This window comes from Propithecus coquereli, unplaced genomic scaffold, assembly GCF_000956105.1.
Source record: "Propithecus coquereli isolate 6110/MARCELLA unplaced genomic scaffold, Pcoq_1.0 Scaffold25, whole genome shotgun sequence".
In the NCBI taxonomy this organism is placed as follows: Eukaryota; Metazoa; Chordata; class Mammalia; order Primates; family Indriidae; genus Propithecus; species Propithecus coquereli.
Window position 1 is genome coordinate 6,334,936 of NW_012148063.1, and position 27,330 is coordinate 6,362,265.

The 27,330-nt window shown below is 40.3% G+C and overlaps 1 protein-coding gene across 1 annotated transcript in view; it reads left to right on the top strand.

The window, feature by feature from the left end:
* Window positions 1-27,330, top strand: part of SNX9 (sorting nexin 9) — a 116,473-nt gene that overhangs the window by 41,811 nt on the left and 47,332 nt on the right. Inside the window, exons 2-4 of the mRNA XM_012646844.1 lie at window positions 4,607-4,693; window positions 10,892-10,966; window positions 12,629-12,754. Coding sequence (XP_012502298.1) covers window positions 4,607-4,693; window positions 10,892-10,966; window positions 12,629-12,754 — 288 coding nt within the window. The remainder of the gene's footprint in view (window positions 1-4,606; window positions 4,694-10,891; window positions 10,967-12,628; window positions 12,755-27,330) is intronic.

The following is a 27,330-nucleotide window of genomic DNA, read 5'->3' on the forward strand; positions in this document are numbered from 1 at the left end:
TTTTTTCCGATGTATACTTATGATAAAGTTTATAAGTTAGGCACAGTAAGAGATTAACAGTAATCACTAATAATAAAGTAGAACAATTATAACAAAATGCCAGAATCACTACTCTTGAGCTTTGGGGCCATTAAGTAGAATAAGGGTGGCTTGAACACAAGTGCCGTGATATGTGATAGTTGATCTGTTAATTGAGATGGCTACTAGGTGACTGCTGGGCAGGTGGTATCTACAGCTTGGATATGCTGGACAAAGGGAAGATTCACATCCTGGGTGGGATGGCGTGAGATTTCATCACACTACTCAGAATGGCATGCAATTTAAAATTGATGATTGTTTATTTTTGGAATTTTCCATTTAATGTTTTCAGACCACAGTTGACTGCAGGTAACTGAAGCCACGGATAAGGGGGGACTATTGTATACTGAAAAGCATTTAAGCCTTAGCCATTTAGCATAAGGACAAATACATCAACATATATTGATATTATAATGATGCTCAGGGTCTAGTAGACTAAGTTCTGTTTCTTCTAATCTTGACAGGTAAAGATGAGATTGAGGAAGGCATTAAATATCGTAAGATTTTATAAGTCCTGTGAATGTGCTTAAGTAAAACAGGCTTGCCATTTAAAGAGGTAAACTAGTTATATAGAAATATGATCTATCATACATGCAAAACTTCAGTTCTCAAGGGTGGCAAATTAATCCTTCTTTCCCTTGAATTTCTGAAGATTTGCGTATGTTACTTTTTAATTGAGCTTCTCTATTTTAAAGGTGGGAGAGCAACATTGCCGAAGATTTATTGCTTTTCCTTAAGATTTAATTATGATTTATGTAAAACCAAAGAAGCAGCTACTTGAGAATGGGGGGTTGGCTTCTTCATTCTAACCCCTGTATGAACTTTTTTTATTGCCAGGGTTTTTTTTTTTTCTGTTTTGAACTGTTTAATTCTTTATTATTATTCATTTTAGGATCTAATTTTTTGTGTTTGTTTTCATTTTTTTGCATAATAATACAGCAACATAGTTCTTAAATCCATTATTTTCTTTATTTAGAATGTTTCGTTGATAAATTTTTTGGTTTGGGATTATTGGTTCATATTAACTTGGCTTCTCTAGATTGCAAGTGGCAGAACTTGGATTCACATTAGCTTAAGCACAAAAGGAGATACGTTGCCTCCTGTAACTAAGTCTTCCAGGGGAGAATGAGTATCAGTCTTGTCCTTCAGCTGATCTCTTCAGGACGCCATTTCTGTTTGTCATTCTACGATAAATTGACTTCATTTTTCAAACAGACTCTCTTTGTACCCCAGCTGGTTAACCATTGACAACAATACCAGAGAGGAAGACGTATTCGCCAGCACCCATATCAAAGAAGTCCGAGAAAGCTCTGATTATCCAGTTTCCAAAGGAAGGGATGTAGGGCAGGCAAAATAACAGATGTATATAACATAGGTCAAAAAGAATGAATGTTTTCATACTCTCTGTCGTCTCAGAAAAGGAGGAGGTATGTGTTAAGGATGATGGATCGACAGCTATGTGGTGGCACACTCAGTATTCCAGTGTCCAGAGCATTTACTTTGAGAGCTTTGAATCTGCTGATGTTTATTTTACTAGTAACTGGACTGGTAGTTACTGGAACAGAAATATAAGATTGATATCTACTAGCCATTCACATTATCTGTAATACTTTTTGAAACTGCTGTTGAAGGGATTGTGGTTAACAGTATGTGTTGAACATAGAGTTTGAAGTTACCTGCTGACCAGGAACTATGTGGAAATTTAGCTCTTGAAGATAGTTGAAGAGTCATTTCTTAGTATAGCTAACATTGGAAAAGGCAGTATAGGAAAGTGGACTCTTTTTCTCAAAGGCCACATGGGGAATAGGCTGATTGGCAGTTGGGGTTGAGGTCAGCGTCTCTGCTGGGACACTGTCAGTGGTGAACCAGAGGGAAAAGTGGGGAGCGATAAAGGGAGAGAGAGAAAAACAGGTGGAGGCCAAGTGCAAGGACAGGAAAGAGAGGAGGTGGGCTGGCAGACGGTGCCCAGAGGTGTTCAGTGCTAAAGGTTCCCAGTCTTACTGAAGCTTTATCTTCTCTAGGCTAAGTGATCAGGTTTTTTTTCTATTGACTTGTTATGCTCATTTGCAGATATGCTTATTAAATCCTTTTGTTCTCCAAAATTACTCTCACTTCTAATTTTTAAGGAGCATCTTAGGTTTTTTTTTAAGTCTTAATTCAGTGTTTTAAGTAAACCTACAATGTTTATAAACATTTTTCTGTGAGTGTCTTAGTCTGTTTCGTGCTGCTATATGTAACAGAAGACCTGAAACTGGGTAATTTGTAAAAATGAGAAATTTATTCTCACGGTTCTGGAGGCTGGAAAGTTAAAGGCGCTGGCAGGGTAGGGCCTGGTCTCTCTGCTTCCAAGATGCTGCCTTGAGCACTTCATCCTCTCCAGGGGTGGGACGTTGTGTCCTCACATGACAGAAGAGCAGGAGAGACTGAACCCCCTCACACAAGCCCTTTTTATGGTGGTATTGATCCGTTTATGAGGGCAGAGACCTTGTGACCTAAACACCTCCCAGTGGGCCCCACCTCCCAGCGCAGCTGCATTGGGGATTAAGTGTCACCCTGAGTTTTGGAGCGACCAAAACCATTCAAACCATAGCAGTGAGCAAATGTGCAGTAGTGTTTAAATGTGTAAAGGAGTTTCCATTTCTGTATTTTTGACTTGTTTTGCATTCAATTTCACAAAATTGTAAGTTTAGTAAACAAGAGGCTGAGATGTTCTATATTTGGAAACTAATTGGATTTAGCTGGATTTTAAAAAATTTAAACAGGATTCCTAAGAACAATAACAAAACAGCAGGTTCCTTGTGCCACCGTGGAGCTTGGCTGTTGGCACACTGGGCTTCTCTCCAGGGTGACGCTCACTTCCTTCCAACAGAGCCGTCTCATGCATTATCTCCCGTCTGTCCTCATTGCATGAAGGATTGAGGTTGATGTGACATGTTTTTAAAAAATACTCCACCACATGACAAGCAGCATTCTATCTACTTTGCAGCTGTGTGAGGAAAATACCTCAGCACGACCTCCTAGTCCTGTGTAAGACCTGCTATAGTTTGCACTGCCCATGGTCTGTTCTCTGATCCCCTTGCCAGCTCTCACTGTGCAGAAAGAAGGCACTGATGGGATTTCTTGATCAACAGACTCTACGCTATTTGTCTCTCGCCAACATTTTTTTAGGGAAAATTTCAAACTTGTGGAAAAGTTGGAGTAATTTTCCATTGAACACCATAAAGCCACTATCTAGATTGTGTAAATAACATTTCACATTACCTGCTAGATCACATATTTGTCCATCAGTCCATATTATTATTTTTTATGTATTTCAAAATAGTATTTGGGTTTTTTCTTTATCTTTTATCACTAGATAATCCTTCACCCTTGTTAAAAGAATTTTAGGCATCATTAAGCAAATATGTAGAAAGGGCAGTGGCAAGCAAGAGTGCCTTGCAGGTTCTTGCCTCATGGTAGGTGCTCAGTAAATATTTGTGAAATTAATACAGCTCCATTAGTCCCGTTTGACTAGTCCTGTAGGTAAACTTGAATTTGCCTTTTAGGATAAACAGTTATTTTCCAAACAGACCATATGTTTCCTAGGCACATGTGATCTCCAGTTTATTGGATGGAATTCTGGAAGATAGTCCCTGAAAGACAATTATTTAGAATTTGAAATGGATTTTAAAATGTGTGTATGTATTATATATTATAAAGGTATATGTAAAATATTTTATACATATGTATTTTTTACAGCCGGGTTATCTTGGAATAGGTGGAAGGTATATGTACCCCAATCTTAAATTTCTGAGTTAACATGGCAAGGGATACTGCATTATCAAAATTCATCCCAGCGGCTAATTCTAGATAAGGAGTAGTAAGAGTTTTAATAGCAAGGGATTCTTCTAAATATGTATGAATCTTACATATGTGTGTATGCGTATGTCTGTATCCTCAGTTCCTAAGAGCGAGTGTTCCCAGAATGAACAGTATCATTGTTTTTCATTTCTGTTAGCCCAAGATCCTGTTTTTTCATTACTTCTGTGTGATATTGACCTCAATATGTATAGTTGTCCTTTTTACATGTGACTTCATTGTAAGTGTTGAGCATCCTTAAAGTATGTAGCAAAATTTTAAAATGAACCTCATTTGAAATAAAGCTTTAAGAAAAATTGTATCAATTACTGGTATTTCATTGCATTTTTTGCCTCCTAAAAGGAAGAGCATACATTTTTTGTTGTTTTTGTTAATGAAGTAGGCGTGTTTTGAGTTACTTTTTGTAGGGCTGATCTCTAAATGCAGTGTGGGCAGCTGCCAGAAACCTTCTCCGCTTCCAGAGTAGAACAGGGCTGTCGCCGTTACTGTTACTCTTCTTCTCGGTATAGCTGGTGAATTGTTTTGGTACCGTGTCTTCCCTTCTTCCAGAACATCCACATCCACTGTCACGTTCATGCCAGCATGTTCACAGAGTGAACTGGAAACGTTTGGTTTTTTTACTGCTGCGTTTACATCAGTAACTTCCCCTTTTCCTCTCCATTACCAACAGGCTCGGGTTATGTATGACTTTGCTGCTGAACCTGGAAATAATGAACTGACGGTTAATGAGGGAGAAATCATCACAATTACAAACCCGGTAAGAGGACTATACATTTAAATCTGATTGTTCCATGTGAACTTATTTTGAAGATTTTATTTTTTTGATAAGTTGATCATCCAAACCCACATGCATGTTTTTCCTGTTGCTTACCAAGTATTGATGGAGAACTAAGAAGCTATTATATGTATAAACATTGAAAGTTAAGTCCCGTAAAGGCAGCGGAGTACATAATTGAGTTTGTCTCTTTATTTTACACCTTTTTCAATATGTTTATAATTTTTCTTTATAATTTTGGGAGCATCCCATAGTTCTGGAATTTAGTTAAGTTTGCTTTCTCCTGGCACCAAAATACTGTGTCTCTAGGACAAACAGATATGGTGCTGATTTTCCTAAGTAGTTTATTGCTCGCTATCATTGTTTTTCTAAGCTTTCTCCTTAAATAAGATTAGAATACCAGGAAGCAAGATATACTTAGACTGGCTCCCAGTGGAGTTAGCTAAGCACCCAATAGAGTTATCTTTGCTGAATTACAAGTTATTGATTCGTCTTTTATTCTAGTAAGAAATCACTACATGGGAATCAGGCCTTCCTACATCTTTACAAAACCTTGTTTGAATATATGCGAAAATACGCAGATATACACACATCTTCAAAGTACACTTATATATGTGTATATACACACACACATACACATTCATCTTCAAATGTGAAGGTGAGTGTGTCTCTGCGTATGTAACTAGTATATTATTGCCTTCTCTGATAAGCATCCATGTGATCCTTCATCTCAGGATTTTTCTCTTGGAGACTTTGGCATGTTTTCTTTCATAAAATAAGATATTTGGAAACTATTGGATTTCTTGTATGATCTGTGTTGCCAGGAAGCTCAGAGGCAAATGTAATATTCATTGTTTTTCATTCCTATTAGCCCAAGATCCTATTTTTCTGTTACTTCTGTGTGATATTTACCTCAATATGTGTAGTTGTCCATTTTACATGTGACTTTATTGTAAGTGTTGAGCATCCTTAAAGTATGTAGCAAAATTTTAAGATGAACCTCATTTGAAATAAAGTTTCAAGAAAAATTATATCAGTTACTAGTATTTCATTGCAGACTTCCATAGATGGGAAAGGAACAAAAATGGGTAGGGAGAGTTCATTTTTTTGTAGTTGTAAAATGAGCAAAACTTTAACCTCTTATTACTCCTTTTTCTTCACCTGGCTGACTTTTGTGACACTGCTCTCTGCATCCCTCTGGCCAGAGCTCCTGGAGAGGAGTCCTCCTCCGTCCACGCCGCCACCTCTGCGTGCCCTCTCTCTCGTTACAGTCACTCCCTCGCTAGTGTGTGCACATTCCTGGGCTAGGGACCTTGGAGGTACAAAAATAGAAAACTCTGCCCTTGCCCTGTGCGCTTTGCTTTTTAGAGAGGCCTCAGTGCCTGCTTTTCTTGCTGAACGTTTCCAGAAGGGTGTTTGTTGTAGGACATGTGGGATTCCACCTGCCTCTCCGCTGCCCTCTCCAGCGGTCCTCCTGTGTCCCCTCCCCATCCCGCCTCTTGAGTGCCAGTATTCCCACGTCACTCCATCTCCAGCCTGTTTCCTTAGGCTGCACAATCTCAATTTTTTATTGCCACGTGTATGCCGGTGATTTTAAATCTATATCTGCAGCTTGACCATGCCACTCAAACCTCAAATTTGATACCGTCTGTGTCTAATCACAGCTGGACAGTTTACTTAGTTTCTTCACAGGCACTTCAGGCTCACTCAGATCACCACTCTTGCTGCACTAATCCTATTCCCGAATTCCCTTCGTTTTTATTTCCGTGCCCCATCCATTCAGTCACCCCACTGACTCCTGACTGTAAATCATATATGCCGTTGATTTTTATCTCTTAAATGTTGCTCATGTCTAGCCTCTCCTCCCCACCCTGTCCCAGTGCCAGCGCCCTGAGCGAGCTCTCATCTTCTTACCTGGACCACGCACCTTCCTCGCTGCCTGTCCCTCACGTCAGTCTGACCACGTCACTCCTCTCCAGTAGCTTTCTGTCAGCCGTAGGTCTGCAAGACACCCACCACCTGGCCCTGTCCTACCTGGCCAGTCTCCCCTGACGCGCGCGCGCGCGCTCTCTCTCTCTCTCTCTCTCTCTCTCTCTCTCTCTCTCTCACACGCACGCACGCGCGCGCACACACACACACACACACACACACACACAGTGTTGTTTCTCAGGACTTTGCCCTCTTGCTCATGTTGTTCCCTGCCTGGCATTCCCTCATCCAGTTACTCCACCCCCAATCTCTCTCTGCTGCAAAACAAAACTGAAAGTACTATCATCCTGCTTTCTTTATTGTCATAAAAGATATCTTCTCCAGAAAGAATGAAAGCCTTCATGCCATCCCGGAATGCCCTGTGAGCCTGGGCCTGCCTCTCGCTGTGCCTGTGTGTCATGCTGCTGTTACTGTATTTATTCGTGCCTGCCTCCTTTTAAACTGGGAATTCCTCGAAGTTGGAAACCACATCTTATTATTAATATAATTTCCTGCCCATGGTGGACTATACTATGTATATTGTGTAGCAGAAGGCAGGAACACATATTTTCATTTTTAAATTATTTTATAAAATTTCAAATACGTACCAAAAGAGAGAGACTATATTAATGAACACCTTTGTACCACCATTGCACTGTCCAACTTTAGTAATTATCAACCCATGGCCAATCTCGTGTCATCTGTGCTCCCAACTATTCCTCCAGCTTCGCTCTCCTGCAACACACTTGCTTATTTTGAAGTAAATTCCATAGTATCATTTCACCCATAAATATTTCAATATATAGCTCTAAGAAATAGGTGCTTTTTAGACATAATGACAATACCATTCTGTCCCACCTAACAAAATAAAATAATTCCTTAATATTATCAAATAGCCCATTAGCCTAGTGTCAATAGCCACGTAAACTTTGCTGGCTTGAAAATTAAGTTTCTTTTAGTTTAAAATCTCACTAGGATATTAATGTCAACAAACAACATTAGATACACTCAACCTCAAGTTTGATAGATTAGTGCAGAAGATCACATTTTCTGTAACCATTCTTTTTATTAATCTGTTTTACATTTGCTAGTTTTATTCTCTGGGATTACATGTCCTAGAAAATATATTCAGTATCCTTTTATTCCTTAGAAGCATTGTAGACTTAGGCCGGGTGCAGTGGCTCACGCCTGTAATCCTAGCACTCTGGGAGGCCGAGGCGGGTGGATTGTTTGAGCTCAGGAGTTCGAGACCAGCCTGAGCAAGAGCGAGACCCCGTCTCTACTAAAAATAGAAAGAAATTATCTGGACAACTAAAAATATATAGAAAAAATTAGCCAGGCATGGTGGCACATGCCTGTAGTCCCAGCTACTCGGGAGGCTGAGGCAGGAAGATTGCTTGAGCCCAGAAGTTGGAGGTTGCTGTGAGCTAGGCTGAAGCCACGGCACTCTAGCCTGGAAACCAGAGTGTGACCCTTTTTCAAAAAAAAAAAAAAAAAAAAACATTGTAGACTTGAAATTCATCTAAAACATTTTCTCATTCAGTGAAGTTTTGCTGGGTACCTACTGTGGATGAGGGTATGTGCTAGCTACTCTAAGGAGTAAACATGAAGATATATCCAGTTTTCCCTCTTTTGTGGAAGAAGCTTGCGATATAAAAGAGAAGAAGTTCAAGGTGGTGTTCAAAAAAGTGTCAGAGTTGTCGACAAGTTGCTGTTGGCAGGTCAGCAGAGGAAGAGCCTATTTCTATTTGTGTTTTAATCAGGACAGGCTTTAATGCAGAAGATGAAATCTGACTAGATAGCTCTTGAAGTTTGTGGATAGGATGTCATCAGACAGAAGTAGAAAGACATCCCAGACAGAACAGTCAATCCAAAGATGTAGAGATTTGAAAGTATTTGGTATTTCTTTTAACAGTCTCAGCTACCATTTATTTACCACTCATGAGCCCCAGGTTGGGCTAAGTATGATGTATACTTAGTATACTCTTAATATAATGAATATACTTATAAAAAATAAGTATATTCTTTATTTTTCCCTGAACTCTGTGGGATAGGTATTGTGAATCTGTTTTCCAGGCCAGGGCAATGAGACTCATAGAGATTAAGTAACTTGCTTGTAAGTGGCAGACGAGGAGTCAAAGCCACATCTGTTTGGCCTTGAAGCATCTGCTTTTCTTCTCTGATGGGGAACACTGCATGTGAACAGGTGTCCCGGGAGTACAGGGTATGTAAACACCAGTAGGAAACGGGCTAAGAAAACTGTCTCTTAGCACCAGATCAGACAGCACCTGTGGACCAGGCTATAGATCTGGGCTTCATTTGGTAAGCAGTGGATTCATTTAAGGGTTTTGCTGGGGTTTATTTTTGACGATGTCGTAGGGAGATGACATGATGAGATCTGTGCTTCCGGGAAATTAATCTAGTGATTAATTAATAGAATGACTTGGTATGGCTAGAGTTTAGGGACATGGCTTTAGGTAGTGGCAATAGAATTGAAAGAAGATGGATGCAGGAAGCTGAGAGAGTCAGGCTTGTGGGACGTGGTGCTTGATTAGATATTAGTGGTGGGAAAAGAGTCTAGGATCACTGAAGTGTTTGGCCTTCGCACCTGAGAGGATGATGGATTTATTGAAGTACGTGAGTCAGGCAGAAGAACTTCTTTGGAAGGATTAAATGAGTTTAGTTACGAGTATGTTGAGTGAAAGGAATAATGGTCAACCCTGCCTTACAGCTTTGCATCTGTTCAAAACTGGAAATGGAGAACCAGAGATCAGGCCTGGAGCTAGGTGGGTTCCCTGGCCATCTTTAAGAGTAAGCATGTCAAGGAAGGGGCAGGAAGGCTGAGGAGGATACCTTTAAGAGAAGGGAAGGAGGAGATGCAGGTGTGTCCCACCCTAACCGTCTGTGGGAGGTGAGAGTGAGGACTGAGGCAGCACAAAGATCAAGGAAGACTGAGGAATGGCAGAGGCCATGGTGGTTTCTTAATAGTGAAAGTATTTAGACAAACCTATTTTATAATTTTAGATACAAAAAAGAGTTACTGGGTAGAAAGAGTGTATGCAGTAACTTTAGATAATATGCTAGGTGTATGTAAGTAAATAGGTTCCATTTTTAACCATAGGAGAGATTAAAGATTCTTAGGTCTACCCACCTAATTTTTTTTAATGAAGTATTTCTTCATTTTCTTGGCAAAATAATGTCTTCAGGTTGCTATTGTGGTCAAAAAGTGATGAGAATGTAGTTACACAGATTCAGATAATTATTAACTAATTAGGGCACTATTTATAAACTTAAGAAAACTCTTACTATTTTAAGGGAAAAAAGTAGGACTTTGCCAAGATAATAGATTGAAAAATGGGAATCCTGGTATAGAGTTCTACTTTATTATTTAGTTTACTAATATTATTTATCCGGAAGAAGTAAGGAACCATGGATCATTTATCTTTTCATACGTAATAGACAATCCCAAAACTTAGTGGTTTTAAACCAATAACTGTTTGTTACTGCTCAGGAATCTACAGGTCAGCTGGATGGTTCTGCTGATCTGGGCTGTGCAAGCGTCTGCAGTCACCTGGAGCCGGCTAGCGGCTGAATGGCCTAAGGTGGCCTCACCGTGTGTCTGGCAGTTCTCCTGTGAGGTTTGCTGGTTTCGGATAGAGCAACGGGGACACTGGGCCTCGTCTCTGTCATCTTCTGGCAACCCAAATTGATTCACATAGTGGCTTGGGTTCCAAAACAGAGAGCTGAGATGTGCAAAGGCCCTAGAGGCCAGGCTCTGAGTACTCCCAGATTATTTTCACCTGATTCTGTCAGCCAGAGAGGTCATAAAGGACAGTGCAGATCCCAGGGCTGGGGTCATGCATTCTGCTGCTGGACCTGCAGTAGTCAGACCTGCAGACCACTTTGTCATCTACCACAGGCCAGTAAACGGGAAGGAATTACAAAAGATGGTAATCTAGTAATAGATTATTCTTCAGTCTTTGATCACTTATTGTTGAAGTTTCATTTTTCTTGTTTTTAGATTACATCATTTTTCTGGAGTAAAGAGAATGTTTAAGAACTTAAAATTTTGAACAGTATTCTGTAGAAATAAAAAGCTTAATGTTAATTACTTTTTTATGTATAATGGTTCCCAAAGCAAGATTTCTGCAGAAAATTCCAACTATAATCTTTTTTCTTTCTCTCTCTCTCTTTTTTTGGTAACTTTGTTAGGATGTTGGTGGAGGATGGCTGGAAGGAAGAAACAGCAAAGGAGAACGAGGGCTTGTTCCCACAGACTACGTGGAAGTAAGAATCTATTGCTGTGTATTAATTAAAGCTGATCTTTGTCAAGCAGCTTTTTATGAACGATCAACTTACAGGATAGACTGGAAGGCAGCAACTTTTTGTAAAAATAAAATTTCCATCGTAAAAGAAAGAAATGCTGATTATGAGAATATGGAAACTACATTGAAACAGAACTAAGGAAACTATTACCTATAGACCCAAGCTCCAAAAAGTGACTACAAATACTTAAATTGTTCCTTCTGAGGATAGCAACTTTTAATTATTCTGAATAAAAGTTCCCATTTTTCCTTTGCTGATACTGTATAGTAGTTGCTGCCTACGATACTGTTTGTTGTACAACTGATTTACAAAGTTTAGATTTTTTAAAAAATATATACCTCAGTTTCTTCTCCCATTCCCATAAGCAGAAGAGTATCTCGAATGAGCTGCTGTGAGAATTGCCTGGTTTAAGCCCGACTGTGATAGCTGTGCTGCTACCGTGCCCCTCGTGAGCGCTCACCTGACTTGCCTGGGCCCCGGGACACACCCACGCAGCTGACAAACCTTCCTCTGAGCCAACCGCCTGGCGCCCCCTGCTGGCGGAGTATAGGTCACTTGCACTGAGCACGCACTGCTTGGTGAGCTTGCCTCTCACGGGTGGTAGGGAGAAACCAAGGTTGTCTGATGCCCTGTTGGTAAAATTGGAGCTGGATCAAGAATAAAGGTACCTTTGGTTCGCCTCCAGGAAAGAATGCCCTGGGAGGATGTTTATCTGGGACCTGGCTGTCTTTCTGTTGTTCTTGATTGAGAGTGAAGGCTGGGGAATCTGGAACCCTCTGGAGAATCTGAGGAAATCCACACTTTCCTTCAGAAATGTGGGCCCAGGCACACACCTCGACCTTTTCCACACACCTTGAGATGGTTCACAGGCCCCTGGACTCAGTCCACAGCTCTTAGTTTATGTCTTGTTTTAGTTCTGTGCACTGTGCATCCCGGAGTCTAAAAATTGACAAGATTGAGAAAAATATGAGGATTTGATATTGGCAGTAATTGCATTTTCTAGAATTCTTCTTACTTACAGAAAAGAATCATTACTACAGACGTTCATGGGTTTGCTTATCTTCTAAGAATATAAACCCCCCTCTGTCAGAAACGGATAGATCCAGCAGGCAGAAAGTCAGTAAAGACGTTGTTGAACTCAACACTGCCATCCCTGAGTTGATGTCCAATTATGGACACCTACAGACTTCATCAAACAACAGCAGAATACACGTTCATCCCAAGCTCACGTGGGACTTTAACCAAGACCACATTCTGAGCCGTAAAACATACCTCAAGACAGTTAAAAGAAGTCATACAATGTCTGCTCTCAGACCACAATGGTAAACTAGAAATCAACAACTGAAAGATAACTGGAAACCCCAAAATACTTGAAGATTAAACAACACACTTCTAAATAACTCATGGATCAAAGAACTCTCAAGAGAAATTAAAAAATACTTTGTGCTAAATAAAAATACAACTTATCAAAATATGCAGAATGTACAAAAGCACTTAGTGGGAAATTTGTAGCAATGAATATGAACCCTTTTCCATAGTAGGTGACAATTCTCGCTTGCCCTCAGGGACTCTCTGAAATGACCCTAACCTATGAAAATAATTGGGGTTCTTTCTGCTATTCAGATTTTACCCAGTGATGGAAAAGATCCATTTTCTTGTGGAAATTCAGTGGCTGACCAAGCCTTCCTCGATTCCCTCTCAGCAAGTACAGCCCAAGCCAACGCGTCAGCTGCCAACAGCAATAACCAGGTACGTCTCACGTCATCCTTCTGGACGTGGCTGGCTTGACTGAGAGCAAAGCACATTTGTGAATGTTTGTGATGCATTACAGCTATTGCTGTTCCTTGAAAGCATAAACAGAGTAGTTTTTAGGGTTTCTTTGTGGCATTTCTATTCAGTATTAACAAAAAACTCACCTGTTAAGCCTGCTGAAGACTGTTTTAAAAATCGATTGTAAGAGAAAAGGCAGGGTGTTAATTCAGAGTTGCTTGTAGAAGTCTGTCATGATATGAACACAGACCCCAGAAGTTGCACATACCTTCTCGATGAAGGCATGGAAAGAAGAAAAGAGTTGTCTTGTTTAGGTCAAGGTCAAAGCCCCTGCTGGCTCAGAAAATGTATTCTCTGACCTTGGCACATTGCTTCCATTCCCAGAGCTAGAGGCCCCTCATCCTGCAGGTCGAAGCAATGCATGTAAAAGTCACTAGCAGATTCAGGCACTCAGCACTTGGCACTCTTATTGTGTACTTCCGGAAAACTTAGGATAGTGGAGTAATTTGAGAAAAATACAGTGAAATTTTACATTATTTTTAATTAAAATTTTACCAGTTTAGGTGAATTTGCCTAGTCCTTTTATCACTGAATGATTATCTAGAGTGAGTGACAAGAAGAAAACTGAGAAGATAGATATCAAAATACTGTTGCTACCTACATCTTTAGAAATGAATGGGCTTTAGGAGATATTATTTCTTGATATTTTTTAAAGGTTTTAAATTATATTAAACCTAACATTTATATCACTTATAATTATTTACTTACAGAATTATCTCTGTATCTTAACCTTTCAAGAGAGTTTATATTACCATATATTAACTGCAGATTTTATACATTTTAAAATAGCTTTTTGTAAACACTCTGAGTTACAAATTAGTCTGACCCAGATATTTAAAATTCAGTGTCAGGATGATCACTGTAGTTGAAGAATATCTTTCTATATTTTGTTCCTTTTTAATACTTGAGAACATTGGTCAAAGGTTACTCACTGTGAAATGTGAAGAAATACCAGTATACCTTATTGAAATTTTCCCAGGGATTCTCAACCTGAACACTATTGACATTTGAGGCCTGATACTTCCTCATCCTGTGCACTGCAGGATGTTCAGCAGCCTTCCAGCCCCATGACAGTAGCACCCCCTCAGTGTGACAACCTGAAATGTCCCCAAGTAGTAGAGTCTCCTGGGAACAAGGGTCCACCCAGTTGCAGTTCAGTGGGTTACACAAGACATCTGTGAAATGGGTTCACATTAAGTAAAGGGCAACATCTTAATAAAAGGTAATTATAATGAGGTGATCATAGGAACAAGTGAAGGAAACAAAAAATAGAAATATCGGCCGGGCGCGGTGGCTCACGCCTGTAATCCTAGCGCTCTGGGAGGCCGAGGCGGGCGGATTGTTTGAGCTCAGGACTTCGAAACCAACCTGAGCAAGAGCGAGACCCCGTCTCTACTAAAAATAGAAAGAAATTAACCAGACAACTAAAAATATATAGAAAAAATTAGCCGGGCATGGTGGTACATGCCTGTAGTCCCAGCCACTCGGGAGGCTGAGGCAGAAGGATTGCTTGAGCCTAGGAGTTTGAGGTTGCTGTGAGCTAGGATAACGCCACAACACTCTAGCCCGGGCAACACGGTGAGACTCTATCTCAAAAAAAAAAAAAAAAAATAGAAATATTCATCTTATTTTAATTTAGGGGATCTTCTTCAGCCATTATCTCAGAATAGGCTGGAGCACTAAAGCTAATGAGCATAAACTCAAAATCAGGTTCAAGTCTTGTTCTGTTATGAAATATTTTCCATGGTATTTAAATGTAGTAATATAAACTGATTAGTATAAGTCTAAATTTTTTTCATCAAGGTTATTTATTAGATAATTTTTTTAAAGTTGGATTTTACTTATCCAATCTAATGTTGAATTTAATCAAATCTTATGAAGGCAAAACAAAAATGCACTGATAGTAGAATTAACAAATTCAGAAAGCATGTTCATAATTAATTTGAGCATTTGAATTTAACTTTTTTTTTTTTTTGAGACAGTCTCACTCTGTTGCCTGGGTGAGTGCCATGGCATCAGCCTAGCTCACAGCAACCTCAAACTCCTGAGCTCGAGCTATCCTCCTGCTTCAGCCTCCCGAGTAGCTGAGACTACAGGTGTGGGCCACCACACCTGGGTAATTTTTTCTATTTTTAGTAGGGACGGGGTCTCACTGTTGCTCAGGCTGGTTTCGAACTCCTGAGTTCAAGCGATCCTCCCACCTCGGCCTCCCAGAGTACTAGGATTACAGGCGTGAGCCACCGCACCTGGCCTGAATGTAACTTAAGTGAAAATATTTTTAACATCTGTCTCTGATCTCTGTTATCTGGCATATGAGAACAATTTAAATAGGCCAAAATTATGGTACATTTTATGAATACCATGAAAGATGTTATGAGTAAGAAACCAGGTGACTGTTATTAATTGGTAGCTTTTAAAATTTTTACTATTAGGTTTTGCCCATTCTTTCATTTTCTGAATGTCATTAAGAAAATATTATGTCTGTTCCAGGGATGTACTTCTTGGGATGTTCTGATTATTCACTCTGTATGGCATGTGCTCGCTCCCAGGGGACAGTTCTGTCTAGAGGGCAAGTATGTGGGAGAAGCAGGGGCCTCTCCTCCACCCACCAGGCCCTGCAGGGCACACTCTCTCTCAAGGTTGCATCTCTTCCTCTCCGTGTGCGGTGCCGGCTTCCGAGCCAGTATCCGTTCACTCTTCCCAGCATCAATCAGTCTAAGTTTGCCTCTCTTCCCACAAGTCCAGTTAAAGCCCCACGTTCAGCTCCTGGGCATCCAGCTTTCTGAGTGTTGTACTGTTTTCTTTAAGTCATATCTTTTTAAAGAAAAACTGCTTGAATAACTTACTTTGAGCCTGCTGTGTTTTAATTTATTTGAGCCTTCCTTGATTTTATATTTTTCATCTGTACTACACATCAGAGTAATTAGTTGATAAATTTATAACCTAATATGTAAATTAGCACTTTCTTTTGTTTTTCTTTTTTTTTTTTTTTTTTTTTTTTGAGACAGAGTCTCACTCCGTTGCCCGGGCTAGAGTGAGTGCCGTGGCGTCATGCTAGCTCACAGCAACCTCAGACTCCTGGGCTCAAGCAATCCTCCTGCCTCAGCCTCCCGAGTAGCTGGGACTACAGGCATGCGCCACCATGCCCGGCTAATTTTTTCTATATATTTTTAGTTGTCCAATTAATTTCTTTCTATTTTTAGTAGAGACGGGGTCTTGCTCTTGCTCAGGCTGGTCTAGAACTCCTGAGCTCAAACAGTCCCCCCGCCTCGGCCTCCCAGAGTGCTAGGATTACAGGTGTGAGCCACCGCGCCCGGCCCTTCTTTTGTTTTTCTTAAAACTCCTAATTTTGGATTGCTTGGGGTGCCCTTGGGTTCTAGATTCTTACTCAGCCATCAGAAGTGAAGTACCTGGTGTCAAGGAGTTCGTTGCCATGACCACTGTGATTGCTGTCTTCCTTAGTGTAGGTGAGAGAGCCCGTTATCAGCAAAAACGTCCACTTGGCTACAGTTTGGACTAGAATTGTAAATGTGAAAGGAATATAGTGTGTTATTCTTTAAATGGACTGAACAGTTTAATTTGGAAAATTATAAAGCTTTTTTTTTAAAGTACTTGGGGAAAATGTACGCAACATTTTTTTGAAAAAAACCTTGAAATATGGAAGGCCATTCTAAGCCTTATAGGATGTCTAGCAGCCATGAAGGAGAGAATTGATACATTTACGTCAAAAAGTAATAATAAACTAGAAAAAATATTTCTAACATGGGGCAGATATAGGTTCGTTCCATTAATACACAGAGAATTGCACATTTGTAAGAAAAAGAACAGCTCAGGAGAAGAAATGGACAGAGTGCAAACAGATTGTTCATTGGGAAAAAGTACAGATAGTCAATAAACTTGGGGAAATGCTCATTTTGAGATTCTTCTATCAAACTGGCAGTGAGTTAAAACATTGTAGTAAGACCTAGTGTGAAGAAAGGTATTTAGGCATCTGATGCAAAGGTGGTGAAAGGATAAATTGAAGATTTGGGGGCCAGTTCGGTACATATGTTAATATTTACAGTGTATGTCCTCTCTGACCCTACAGTTCTTAGTTCGTCCTTTAGATCTGCTCTCAGAACACAGATTTCTGGGCAAGAAAGTTCACTGCAGCATTGTCTGTCACATTGAAAACGGGAACGTAAATGTCTGCCTGCAGGGGACTGATCAAATAAACCACAGGACAGGCACCCAGGAGAACAGGGCTGCTTTTAGGAAGGATGAGGGTGGATTCAGATGTACAGATATGGATGTATGACTTTTTTTAAAGGCACATCAGTTTGGGTAATGTTATCTTTCTTGTGTTTACGTATACACACACCCCCCACACATACACAGATACTAAGTACATAGAAAATTTATTGAAGAATACTCAAGAACTGAATCAAACTCTTCATTGTTTTCTTACTCAAGTACAGATTTTGTATTATTTAGATGAGGGCAACCATCGTAACACATTTAGAAAGAAAGAGTAGTTTTTAGTGGTTAATGTTAGTTTTATTATGCGTTATTTATCAGTTATATTTTACAGTTTCAAGAGCATTTCCTGTTAGTGCCTGTACCACTAGAATGAATTAACCAGCTGATGGTAATTAATCTCAGAAGTTGTTAAAGAAAATGCATTCATAGTTGTCCTAGTCTTGTTTTTCACCCAGTTATTGGTGTTTAAATTATATCAATGCCTTGATTCTAAAAAGGTTCTTAATCTCAATATAGACCTTAAAAAATCTTAGATCACTGCTTTTTTTTTTTTTTTTTTAAAAAAAAAAGAGACAGGATCTCACTCTACACATTGACGTGATCATAGCTTACTGCAGCCTCGAACTCCTGGGCTCAAGGGATCCTCCCACCTCAGCCTCCCAAAAGTGCTGAGATTACAGGAGTGGATCACTGCTTCTTTAGAATGCTTGCTTTTGAGAAATCAATGGGAAGTTTTGTTCGTACTTTTTTTAAAGAATAAGAACAATAAGGATTAAATGTTAATTAAAAGTTGTATAGACCTAGATGTGTTATCTGAAGGTTTTTGACCTGAGAGGTTTGTTTTCTATCTTCTTCACACACTAGAAAGGTAAATATAGATACAGATAAATAGATGGATATGTAGATATATATGTGGGGGATGGAATAAAGTGGCTTCTCTTTTTGTTAGAACCCTCTGGCCTCTGTGACATGGTGTCCCTGGCACATCTGTTTCTCTGTCTCACGGCTTCTCAGCCCAGCCTGGCAGTGGGGTCGGGAGCAGCACGTAAGCGTTGGTTTTAGACCTGGGCTTGGCAGTCAGCTCTACCACGTAAGGATTGTGGCTTTGGTATAAGACCTGCTTCCTGAATTGTCAGAGGATTGGGCCACCAGTGTAGAGTGGTGTCAGACACATGGAAGATGTTTAATAAGTATTTTCCTTCTTTTCCCACTTCTTTCTTTTTTCAAAGCAGTGTCTTCAATGCACTTATCCTTTTTTCTTCCAGTCTTTCTCACTTTTCTACCCTCTCTGACCATGTGGATGATTCCCTTATAAATGTCTCTTTAATCTTGAATTTTCTCTTCCATTTGCTTCGTTTCCAGCTCTTTACTGCGTATCTCCTCGTATCATAAACTCATCTTGAACAGAATCACTTACTGTTTCCCCACAAGAGTAGTTTCTCTTCCTGACTTTCCCATTTCTTTCTCTGAAATATTACTTCTTTCTGTGTCCCTCTGTATTCTACTCTCAAACCCTAACTGAGTGCCACTGTGAGCCACAGTTACTGATGGAAGTGTTCTGCATCCTTCAGATGTGTGAGGGGAGGGAAGTAACTGAAAGCTCCTGTTCTAATTCTAACTTGAATTCCAATGTCTAATTCTTTCTCTTTAATTGCCAGTTTTCAAAGTAAGAAGTTATTTTATAGCTGATTCGAATAGTGACAAATGAGCTTTCCTGGTTTTTTTCCTCCAGAGGTATTGTGGATCCAGGGGTTTACGTTGATTCCGTGTGGGTTTTTCTTCTTTGTGCTTGAAGTCGTCACCCCTCTGAAGCACATTCACCTGGATCTTCTACCTCATTAATATTTGAAAGCTTTCTTGCTCTTAAAATATTGGTAATTCTATCATCTATGTCATTACTGGGTCAGCTTAGATTGATTAATTCCTTTCTTCATAATGTTTCTTTTCATGCCTGGTAATTTTTTATTGAATGTCAGACATTGTGATTTTTACCTTCTTATTATACTGAATATATTTTCATTCCCATAAATGTTTCTGAGCCTTGTTCAGGAATGCACTTAAGTTACTTTGAAACAGTCTAATTCTTCCAGGTTTTATTTTTAAGCTTTTTTAAGTGGAAACCAGAGCAACATTTACTTTAGGGATATTTTTGCCCTTCTACTGAAGCAAAGCCCTTTTTAGTGTTTTACTCAGTGTCCCATGAATTATGTTTTCCATTCTGGCTGGTGGGAACAGCCTTGTGTGAGGGATTGTTCCTTCATTCTTTCATATGGTTCTTCCCCTGCCTTTGGGAAGCTTCCTCACACAATGTGCTGGTCAGTACTTAGCTTCAGACCTGTGATACCCTCTGAGGATCTCCAGAGCTCACTCTCTGCAGGTCCGTCTCTCCGGCACCCTTCCCAGACTCCAGCTCTGTCTCCTCAAACCACAGGCCCGCTGGGCTTTGTGGGGGTTCTCCATCCCTGACCTGTGGCCTGGAAAGCCTTTCTAGGCAGTAACCTTGGGCAGCTCTGGGCTTACCCTGTTTGTTTCCTGTATCTCAGGATCACTGTTCTTCATTACCTGGTGTCAGATGAATTGCAAACAGTTTGATATATTTTGTCATATTTTTAGTTTTAAGTGGAAGCATAAACTGGGTCCCTGTTATATCATCTTGATTGTCTACTTTGTGTATTAATTGATTTTCAAAAGGAAGTTTATTTAGATCTATAAAATGAGAATAATACGCTACTTACTTCAAAAGAGAGTTGTCCCTGAAAAGTACATTCTCATAATGATGTGTGAATGTTAATAGTACTGACTTCCCCACTGGACAATTGTGGAACTGGGATTGGAAGCCTAGAAGTTGGGCTCCAAAGTTGTCCTCTGAACAACTGTGCCACAGCTTAGCCATTGGTTGGCTTCATGGTTGTATCAGCTGTCTCTTCTTACAAGGATGCTGCGTAGTAACCCAGTTAGAGCCTCAGGAGCCTGCACCAAGAGACTTTTACTTTTGCTCTCGAGTTCACAGACTCACTGGGCTGTCCTGTTGCTCACAGCTGGGGTTGGTAGGACTCACTTTTGTCTCTGTGCTTAGCTTCCAGTTGACTAGGTGGCTTTGCTTATTGTGGCTGGACTCACACGTTTAGCACCTTTGAAAACAAAAAGGTTCAAAATCTTAACATTTTTATAAGCTTGGCTATGTTTTTTTCTCCAGAGTTTGTTCATTTGCTGTGTGACTTGCATGATATTTGTTCCATTCCTGCGGTGCTGCTTATGATTATTTTTAGTGCTTCAGTTAATCCACGCAACAGACTTTAGAAAATGTAATGCATTGAAGGTAACCCACTGCTACACAGTTGGGACTTTTTGCATGTAATGTTTGTGAGTGAGTGGCATGCTGGAATCTTCTGGTGAATTTAATCCTACCATAAATTTGCAGTTTTTAGTTAAAAGCTTGGGTATACTCTTTTTCACCCCTGTTCACTGAGCACCTTTTTTGTTTTAAGGTGGATATTTTGGCTCAGATTGGTTGTGTTGAAAGTCTCAGTCAGTCACCACCTTCTTCATCTTCTCCTTCTCCCATAAATAAGGTAAATTTTAAACTTGAATGCAAGAGGAAATAAATATTTAACAACCCCTAAAAGCAATCTTTTTTTCCCAAGTGAGATGATTGTTTCAGGTAAAGTATCTTCCAAGAGCTCTTCGTGGGGCATGGTAACATAGAAGGTGGAGTATGTAGGTGTTGGAAGGCGATTGGGATTTACACCTGGGAGGCCGTTTAGCTGAGACTTGGACTGAGACAGACGAATTTATCCCGTGGGCAGTGAGCACTAATGAAAGGTTTTTAATTCCATGGTGGACAGTGAGTCAGGAGGAGCTTGGTACCATAAAGAGATGGAGCAGAAGAGGATGAAGATGCTGCTCAGTAGAAATGAGAGAGAAGGGAAAGGTGGAAGAAAAGCATAGAAGAGGCATCACAGAGTTTGGAAGCTGAGAAAGGAGCTGAATGGATTATTGTTTGAACAGACATGTGCAGTTGAGAGACCAAAGGGGTTCTGGGGTTGGAGAACAAAAATGCCAGAGGCCGAAGGATCTTTAAACCAGATCATTGTAGTTTAGTTTGTTACAATAAAGGTTAGGTTTTGAAAAAATCGATATCTCAGCAGTGAGCACACAGAAAATGTTTGTACCAAAAGTCCTAAGAATTGGGGGTTACTGTTGACTTCTATGATGAAACATTTCTGTCTTCTTCCTCTTTCTTTTATATATCTGATGCAAACAGATCTTTGGCTAGAATAGAAAATATCTTAACTGCCTGTTATTATCTCTTCAATTAAAAATTTATTAATATGACCTGTCATTGGAACCATTTGGAAATTTGACTGTCTGACCTTGTCCTGTGTAGCATAAACTAATAGATGTTGTACCCAGATGGGGATTCACTCAAAGAACTGCCAGGCTCCATTGTTTTCTTTATACTTTAGACGGGCCCCCGTGTGTTCAGGTAACCTCTACTGAATGCGTGCTGTGCGTCAGGTACTGTATCAGGCGCTTTGTGCATTGTATCACTTAATCCTTCCCAAACCCCCATGAGGAAGATAATGTTGTTGCACTCATTGTATAAGCGTACAAACTAAGAAAAGTGAACTAAACTGCTCAAGTTTACATAGCCGTTAAGTGGTAAAGGTGGGATTCACACCCAAATAGACAGGCTTTAGAGCCTAAGTTCTTACCCACCATACCCATACCACCATACCATGTGAAGTTTACGTGAATCAAATTCCAACATTTTCATAAAAGAATTAAAAGTCCACTGGGTTTTAAATCCCTCCTCTCCTTGTCCCCTTTTATGCTGTATCATATCATTGTAACGTGAGCAGCTTTCCTATAGTTATCACACACTGTGGGTGTGCATGCACGTCCATCACTGCCACCCACCCCGTGGCCTGTCTGAGTCCGTTCTGTGGCCTTCTGGCTCTACAGTTGGGTTCAAGCCAGTCTACTTTCTGAGGAAACTTAGCTAATGCTATAAATCCTTTCAGTGGATATGTTTTAAAAGTCTCCCAATGTAAAGCTAGTGTAAATGTATTTCTCTGTTTGTGTTAGGAGGCTAGGATAGCTTTTAAACGTAGGGTGCTAAACCAGCAAATTTGTCGAGTGTATGGCTCCTGGCCCTTAAGGAGCATTTAATTCAGTTGGGGTGGGGGTGAGGAAGAGAGTTCCAATATAGTCAGTCAGTTAGTGGTTAAACAGATTAAATGTATCTGTCATAGAGACCCAAACAAACGTGCTTTGGGGAGTGTGTTCATTTAACAAAGCTTAGTTTACTAAGTACTTGTTGTGGGCAATGGAGATGACAGGTTCCCCTGATGGACACAGCCCTTCCCTGTGTCCTCATGTATCTTCTGATGGAGTTCAGATGACACAGTGATTGTATAAACAAATTTTATTTGTTGAATTTTCCAACATTGAGTTAAAATTTTACGCATAGAAAAGTTAAATGAATTTCATAGTGAATAATCATATACCCACCTTCTAGGTTTTACTATTAATATTTTACTGTTCTTGTTTTCTTACATGTCTATATCTTCCAACTTTTCGACAGTGAGTTGATACCACTTTTATAACTCGGAAGGTGTTGTCAGGTGCTAAAAGTCATATTTTTCTGGGGTCATGCACTGAATATCACTTATTTTACAATCGACCCCCTTTGCAAAGCACATTATTTTCTGAGAAAAGACTCAAGTCAGTGTATATAAGGAGAATCTGATTTCCCCCTTTGTGAAATGATAATGTTATGAAGCTTAGATGTCTGACAAGTGTTAGGTTTGTTCCAGGTGGGAACCTGAAAAGTCTGCATTGGACAGAATGTGGTTAATGCAGAATTTAGGCTTGTAAAACAGCAGCCTCGGGAGTGTGGAGAATTCTCAGACAACTGCAGCCAGCATTCTTTTCCACCCGCCATAGGGATTTAGTTTATCCCTCCCTAGCTCTCATGATAAGGACAGTCCTGGAGCTGGAGGGTGGATGTGCCTGGGGCGCAGGGGTCCTAGGAGCTGGCATTTGAAAAAGAATTAATTAGAAGCGGCTGTTCTGGCCCACTTATTTACTCCCCCAGAGAAACCCTCTATAAGAACCCAAGGCTCTCCCCTTTTCTCTGATGGATGTTTTTTTTCGGGCTCCACCTATTTGCACCCAGATGCTCAAAATAAACAGCATTTTGCTACACACGAGGCTTCGTGTGTGTGTGTGTGTGTGTGTGTGTGTGTGTGTGTGTGTGTGTGTCTCTCTCTCTCGGCTCCAGACCTAACAAGGAGTCATATGTATTCCATACAAATTATCAAGAACATCATGTTACTGAAAACTCGGCACTTGTCCATGAGGCTGAAGAAGAACAAGGACAAGGGGTTTGAGGAGGAAGGAAAGAGAGTTTACTTTGCCAGCAAAGGAGGAAATATGGTAGACCGTCTCATCTCAAAAACCCCAAATTTCCTGAACCTTCACAGAAATACTGAAGAGCTTTTAAAGGATGGGTTCTCAGCTTCGGGCAATTATAGTTGATAACTCTTATCATCCCATCTCCAATAAAGACAGTCCTGGGACCTCCCTTTACCAGGTCCGGCTGGGCCATCTCCTGTTGCACAGATAAACAAAAGACTGACCCTGCCCTTCCTAGCCACTGGCCTGAGGCAGGGATGCAGGCTTTAGAGACAGAAAATATTGTTGCCATTTTTTTCCAGGCCGTTCCCTCTGTTACAATCACATTTAAAATATTTGAGTCCTTGCCACTTTATGCAAGGCATTTTGAGACTCTTTTGAGGAAAATGTTCTCTAAATAAGACAATGCCATGCTCCTGACGTACCAGTAGGACTGACCAACTGATGCGCAAGTACCCACAGCAAAAGACTGGCCCTGGAAGAAAGTGGAAGGGCAGGCCGTGGGGAAGCCAGAGCCTGCAGATGGGGGAGGGCTTTGCCAAATTTAAGAGGATGAGGTGTGCAGATGGAGCACCGTGTAGCATGAGAAAAGGCAGAGATGTAGAAGAGTTTGGGAAAATGTGTGAAATTTGAAGCTTCAGACCCAGCGTGAATGCTGGGGTAATGAGAATGGGAAATGCAACGGAAGGAAGAGTTGGGACCCTCGCTGCCGAAGTTCTTGATTGATCTGCCAAGAAGCTTGGAATTGATTCTGTGGTCGGTGAGCTCTAATGAAGAGATTTTTAACTACGTGTGATTGACAGTCAGGAGAGGGCAAAATAAAGGGTGGGAAAAGAAAGAGGATGAAGACGTGGCTCAGCAGAAAAGAAGAGGAGGGAAAGGTGGAAGAGAAGTATAGTAGAGGCACCTGAGAACTGGAAACCCTGGCCAAGGCGCAGGACGGGTTTTAATGTCTGTAGTTAAAAGGCAAAGGAGAACGAAGAAATCAGAGACTGGCGTGCGGGAAGGGTGGGTTCAGAGAGACAGAGTGGGACGGCTGATTGCTGGTTACAGGAGAGGGAGCGAACACAAGGCCTGTGATAGGAGCTGGAGAAGGGAGTTCCAGTTGGTTGGGTTATAAGCAGGAGTCAGATTGAAACAAGATAGAGGGAATGTTCCAGGGAAAAAACCAAAAGAGAAGCAAACACACCCATGGAGAATTCATAACCTAGGTAGAGAGCTAGGATCGTGTACATATAACCAAGTAATATGACAATTATTACAAGCCTATAAATTATGAATAAAGTAATTTTCAAAGGACAATTGTGTTACTTGTTTCTGTCCTGATTAAATGGATTTAATTTTTTGAGGACACTTGCTACGAATAACTCACCTCTAATTTTTTGTTTCATCTTCATGAAACCCCTTCCCGGCCAGTTAGCTAAGACTCAGGGCCCTCTGGAAGGCCCCACTGAGCTTTCACTCTTCCTGTTGTTCAAGTTCACAGCCCTGTGTTCCTTTGTGGTTACACTTAGCTTCTAGCAGTCTTCCGAACCGAGTCGGGCTGCCTGCATTCGAGTCCTGCCCTGAGATTGCACAGCTGGAGAGAGGTAGAACTGGAATTCCACCTGGGCCCCCCGGCATGCCACCGTTTCACAGTCAGGAGTTCATGGGAATCATGCTGAATCTTCTAGACAAAGGATTGTCTGTACTTACTGGCATCTTACTGTCCCAAACTTTGGTGTTTTTTAAGCTTTTATTTGAAAAATAAAACCTAATAATTTAGAGCTTGGAGGACATGGGTAGAGTATATATTGCTGACTAAAACTCCATCCCTAAAGAAAACGGTGGAAGGAGAGGTTCCTCTTAACCGAAGAGTGATGGTCAGGCCCTCAACACGATCGCCTTCATTTCCAGCATCCCTGAGGGTGGCCTGAGAGTCCATCCCGAAGCCTAGTGTCCCCTTGTAAGCTTTGCGTTTGAGAAGTCCACAGTCTGGTGGATGAAATATCTTTCCGCTATTAGGATTTGACTTTTAGAGCAAAATCACATGTAACTTCACTTTTTTCTGTAGAGGTATCTGGGGGTGTTACAGTGACATCATACTCTACCTGCAAAGCATAAACTCTGTTTTTTATGCGTTTGGTACGTGGTAGCTAGCTGGCTGCCCCGTCTGTCAGTTGGTGGAGAGTCAAAACACAATAGCTACTAGAGCATTCTCAAACATTACAGAGGTGCTTTAGACAGTTTGGGCAATTTTCTTACAGATCTCTCTCTCTTTTTTTTTTTTTTTTTTTAACCAACTCTCAGTGTGAGTATTTGTGTGTGTGAGAGAAAAAGAAGACTCAAGGGAAAAACTTGCTATTTTATGTTCTTAAACAGATTGAATACCGAAATTGTGGGGGAAAAAGGGCACTATTAATTTTCTCTGAATTTATCAGTAAACTTAAGGTGATTCAGATGAGAAAATGAACACATTTTTAATTAGAGATTCTAATGTTAAAGTTGTGAACTAAAATAAAATCTTAAGGCTTCCCCTGCCACCAGCTGATTGAATGACCCCTTCCTGGCCAAGGGGATATCCTAAGAAAACTAAATTGGTTGCCTCAAGGAGGAAGATCAGACAGGCCTCATCATGCCCCCTCCCTTCTTGGAGATACCCTTTGTAACTCATTAACAGGCCTGAAGCTATGCAAGACAAACCTGCAGGTCCTCAATTTACAGGACAAATATATGTCTGCTGGTTTGTCTCTGATTATCAGACCTCTTTATCTTCAAAGATTCCAAGCCTTTAGACAAAAAAACTTAATGTCTTTAACCAATTACAAGTCAAAGAATCTTTAAACCCACCTATAACCAACCTGTAAGCCCACCTTCTAGATGGCCCACCTTTTTGGCCTAAACCAATGTATGCCTTCCATGTGTTGATTTATGACTTTACCTGTAACCCCTGTCTCCTTGAAATGTATGAAACCAAACTGTAACCCAACCACAGCGAGTCCACTTGCTCAAGGCTTCTGGGGTGTGGCTCTGAGTCATGATCCTCAAATATGGCTCAGAATAAACCTCTTTAAATTATTTTACAAAGTTTGGCTTCTTTTCTCTTGACAAAGTTCACATTGTTTTAGTTGAAAACTATTGATGCTAAAGGTCAGTTGTAAAAATGATCAGCTAAGAGATGTTGTGTTAAAGTATTAATGGTTTTTCTATCAAAGTAAGCATGGTACTAATACAAATAGATCATGAAGAAATGATAAAGTTCAGAAATAGACCCAGATCCAATATATGATAAAGGTTCTGTTTCAAATCAGCGAGGGAAAGATGCATTATTCATTAAATGGTAGTAGGGCAACGGAAATATTATTTCTTATACCAAAGTGAGTTCCAGCCAGATCAAAGATTTATATGTAAAGAAGTCAAGGTAACAAAAAACCAAAAAACTGTGCCTGCCCCAGGGGTGGGATAGGCAGGTCAAGGTTGAGAGGTGGGTTCCCATACTCCTACCAAAGCATTCCTTGAGATTGGGTGCCCTGTGTTGCCTGTTCCAGAATTTTATTTACAATATTAATCATCAAACTATAAAATCACTCAAAGGAATAATGGGAGAAAAATATTTTAAAAATAATTTTGGAGTATGAAAGCTCCTTTTTATGCAAGATGAAACCCCTAAGCATGTCAGTAGGATTGCAGGAATGTAGCTAAAGTCTCTTTGAAAAGCAGTTTGACAAAATCTATCAATTCTAAATACATAATCTCCTTAGCCCAGCAATTCTTCTTCTGGGAATTTCACATAGATCTTTCAGATTGCGGTATTATTTACAGTACCAAAATACTGAAAACAAGATAAATTAACATCA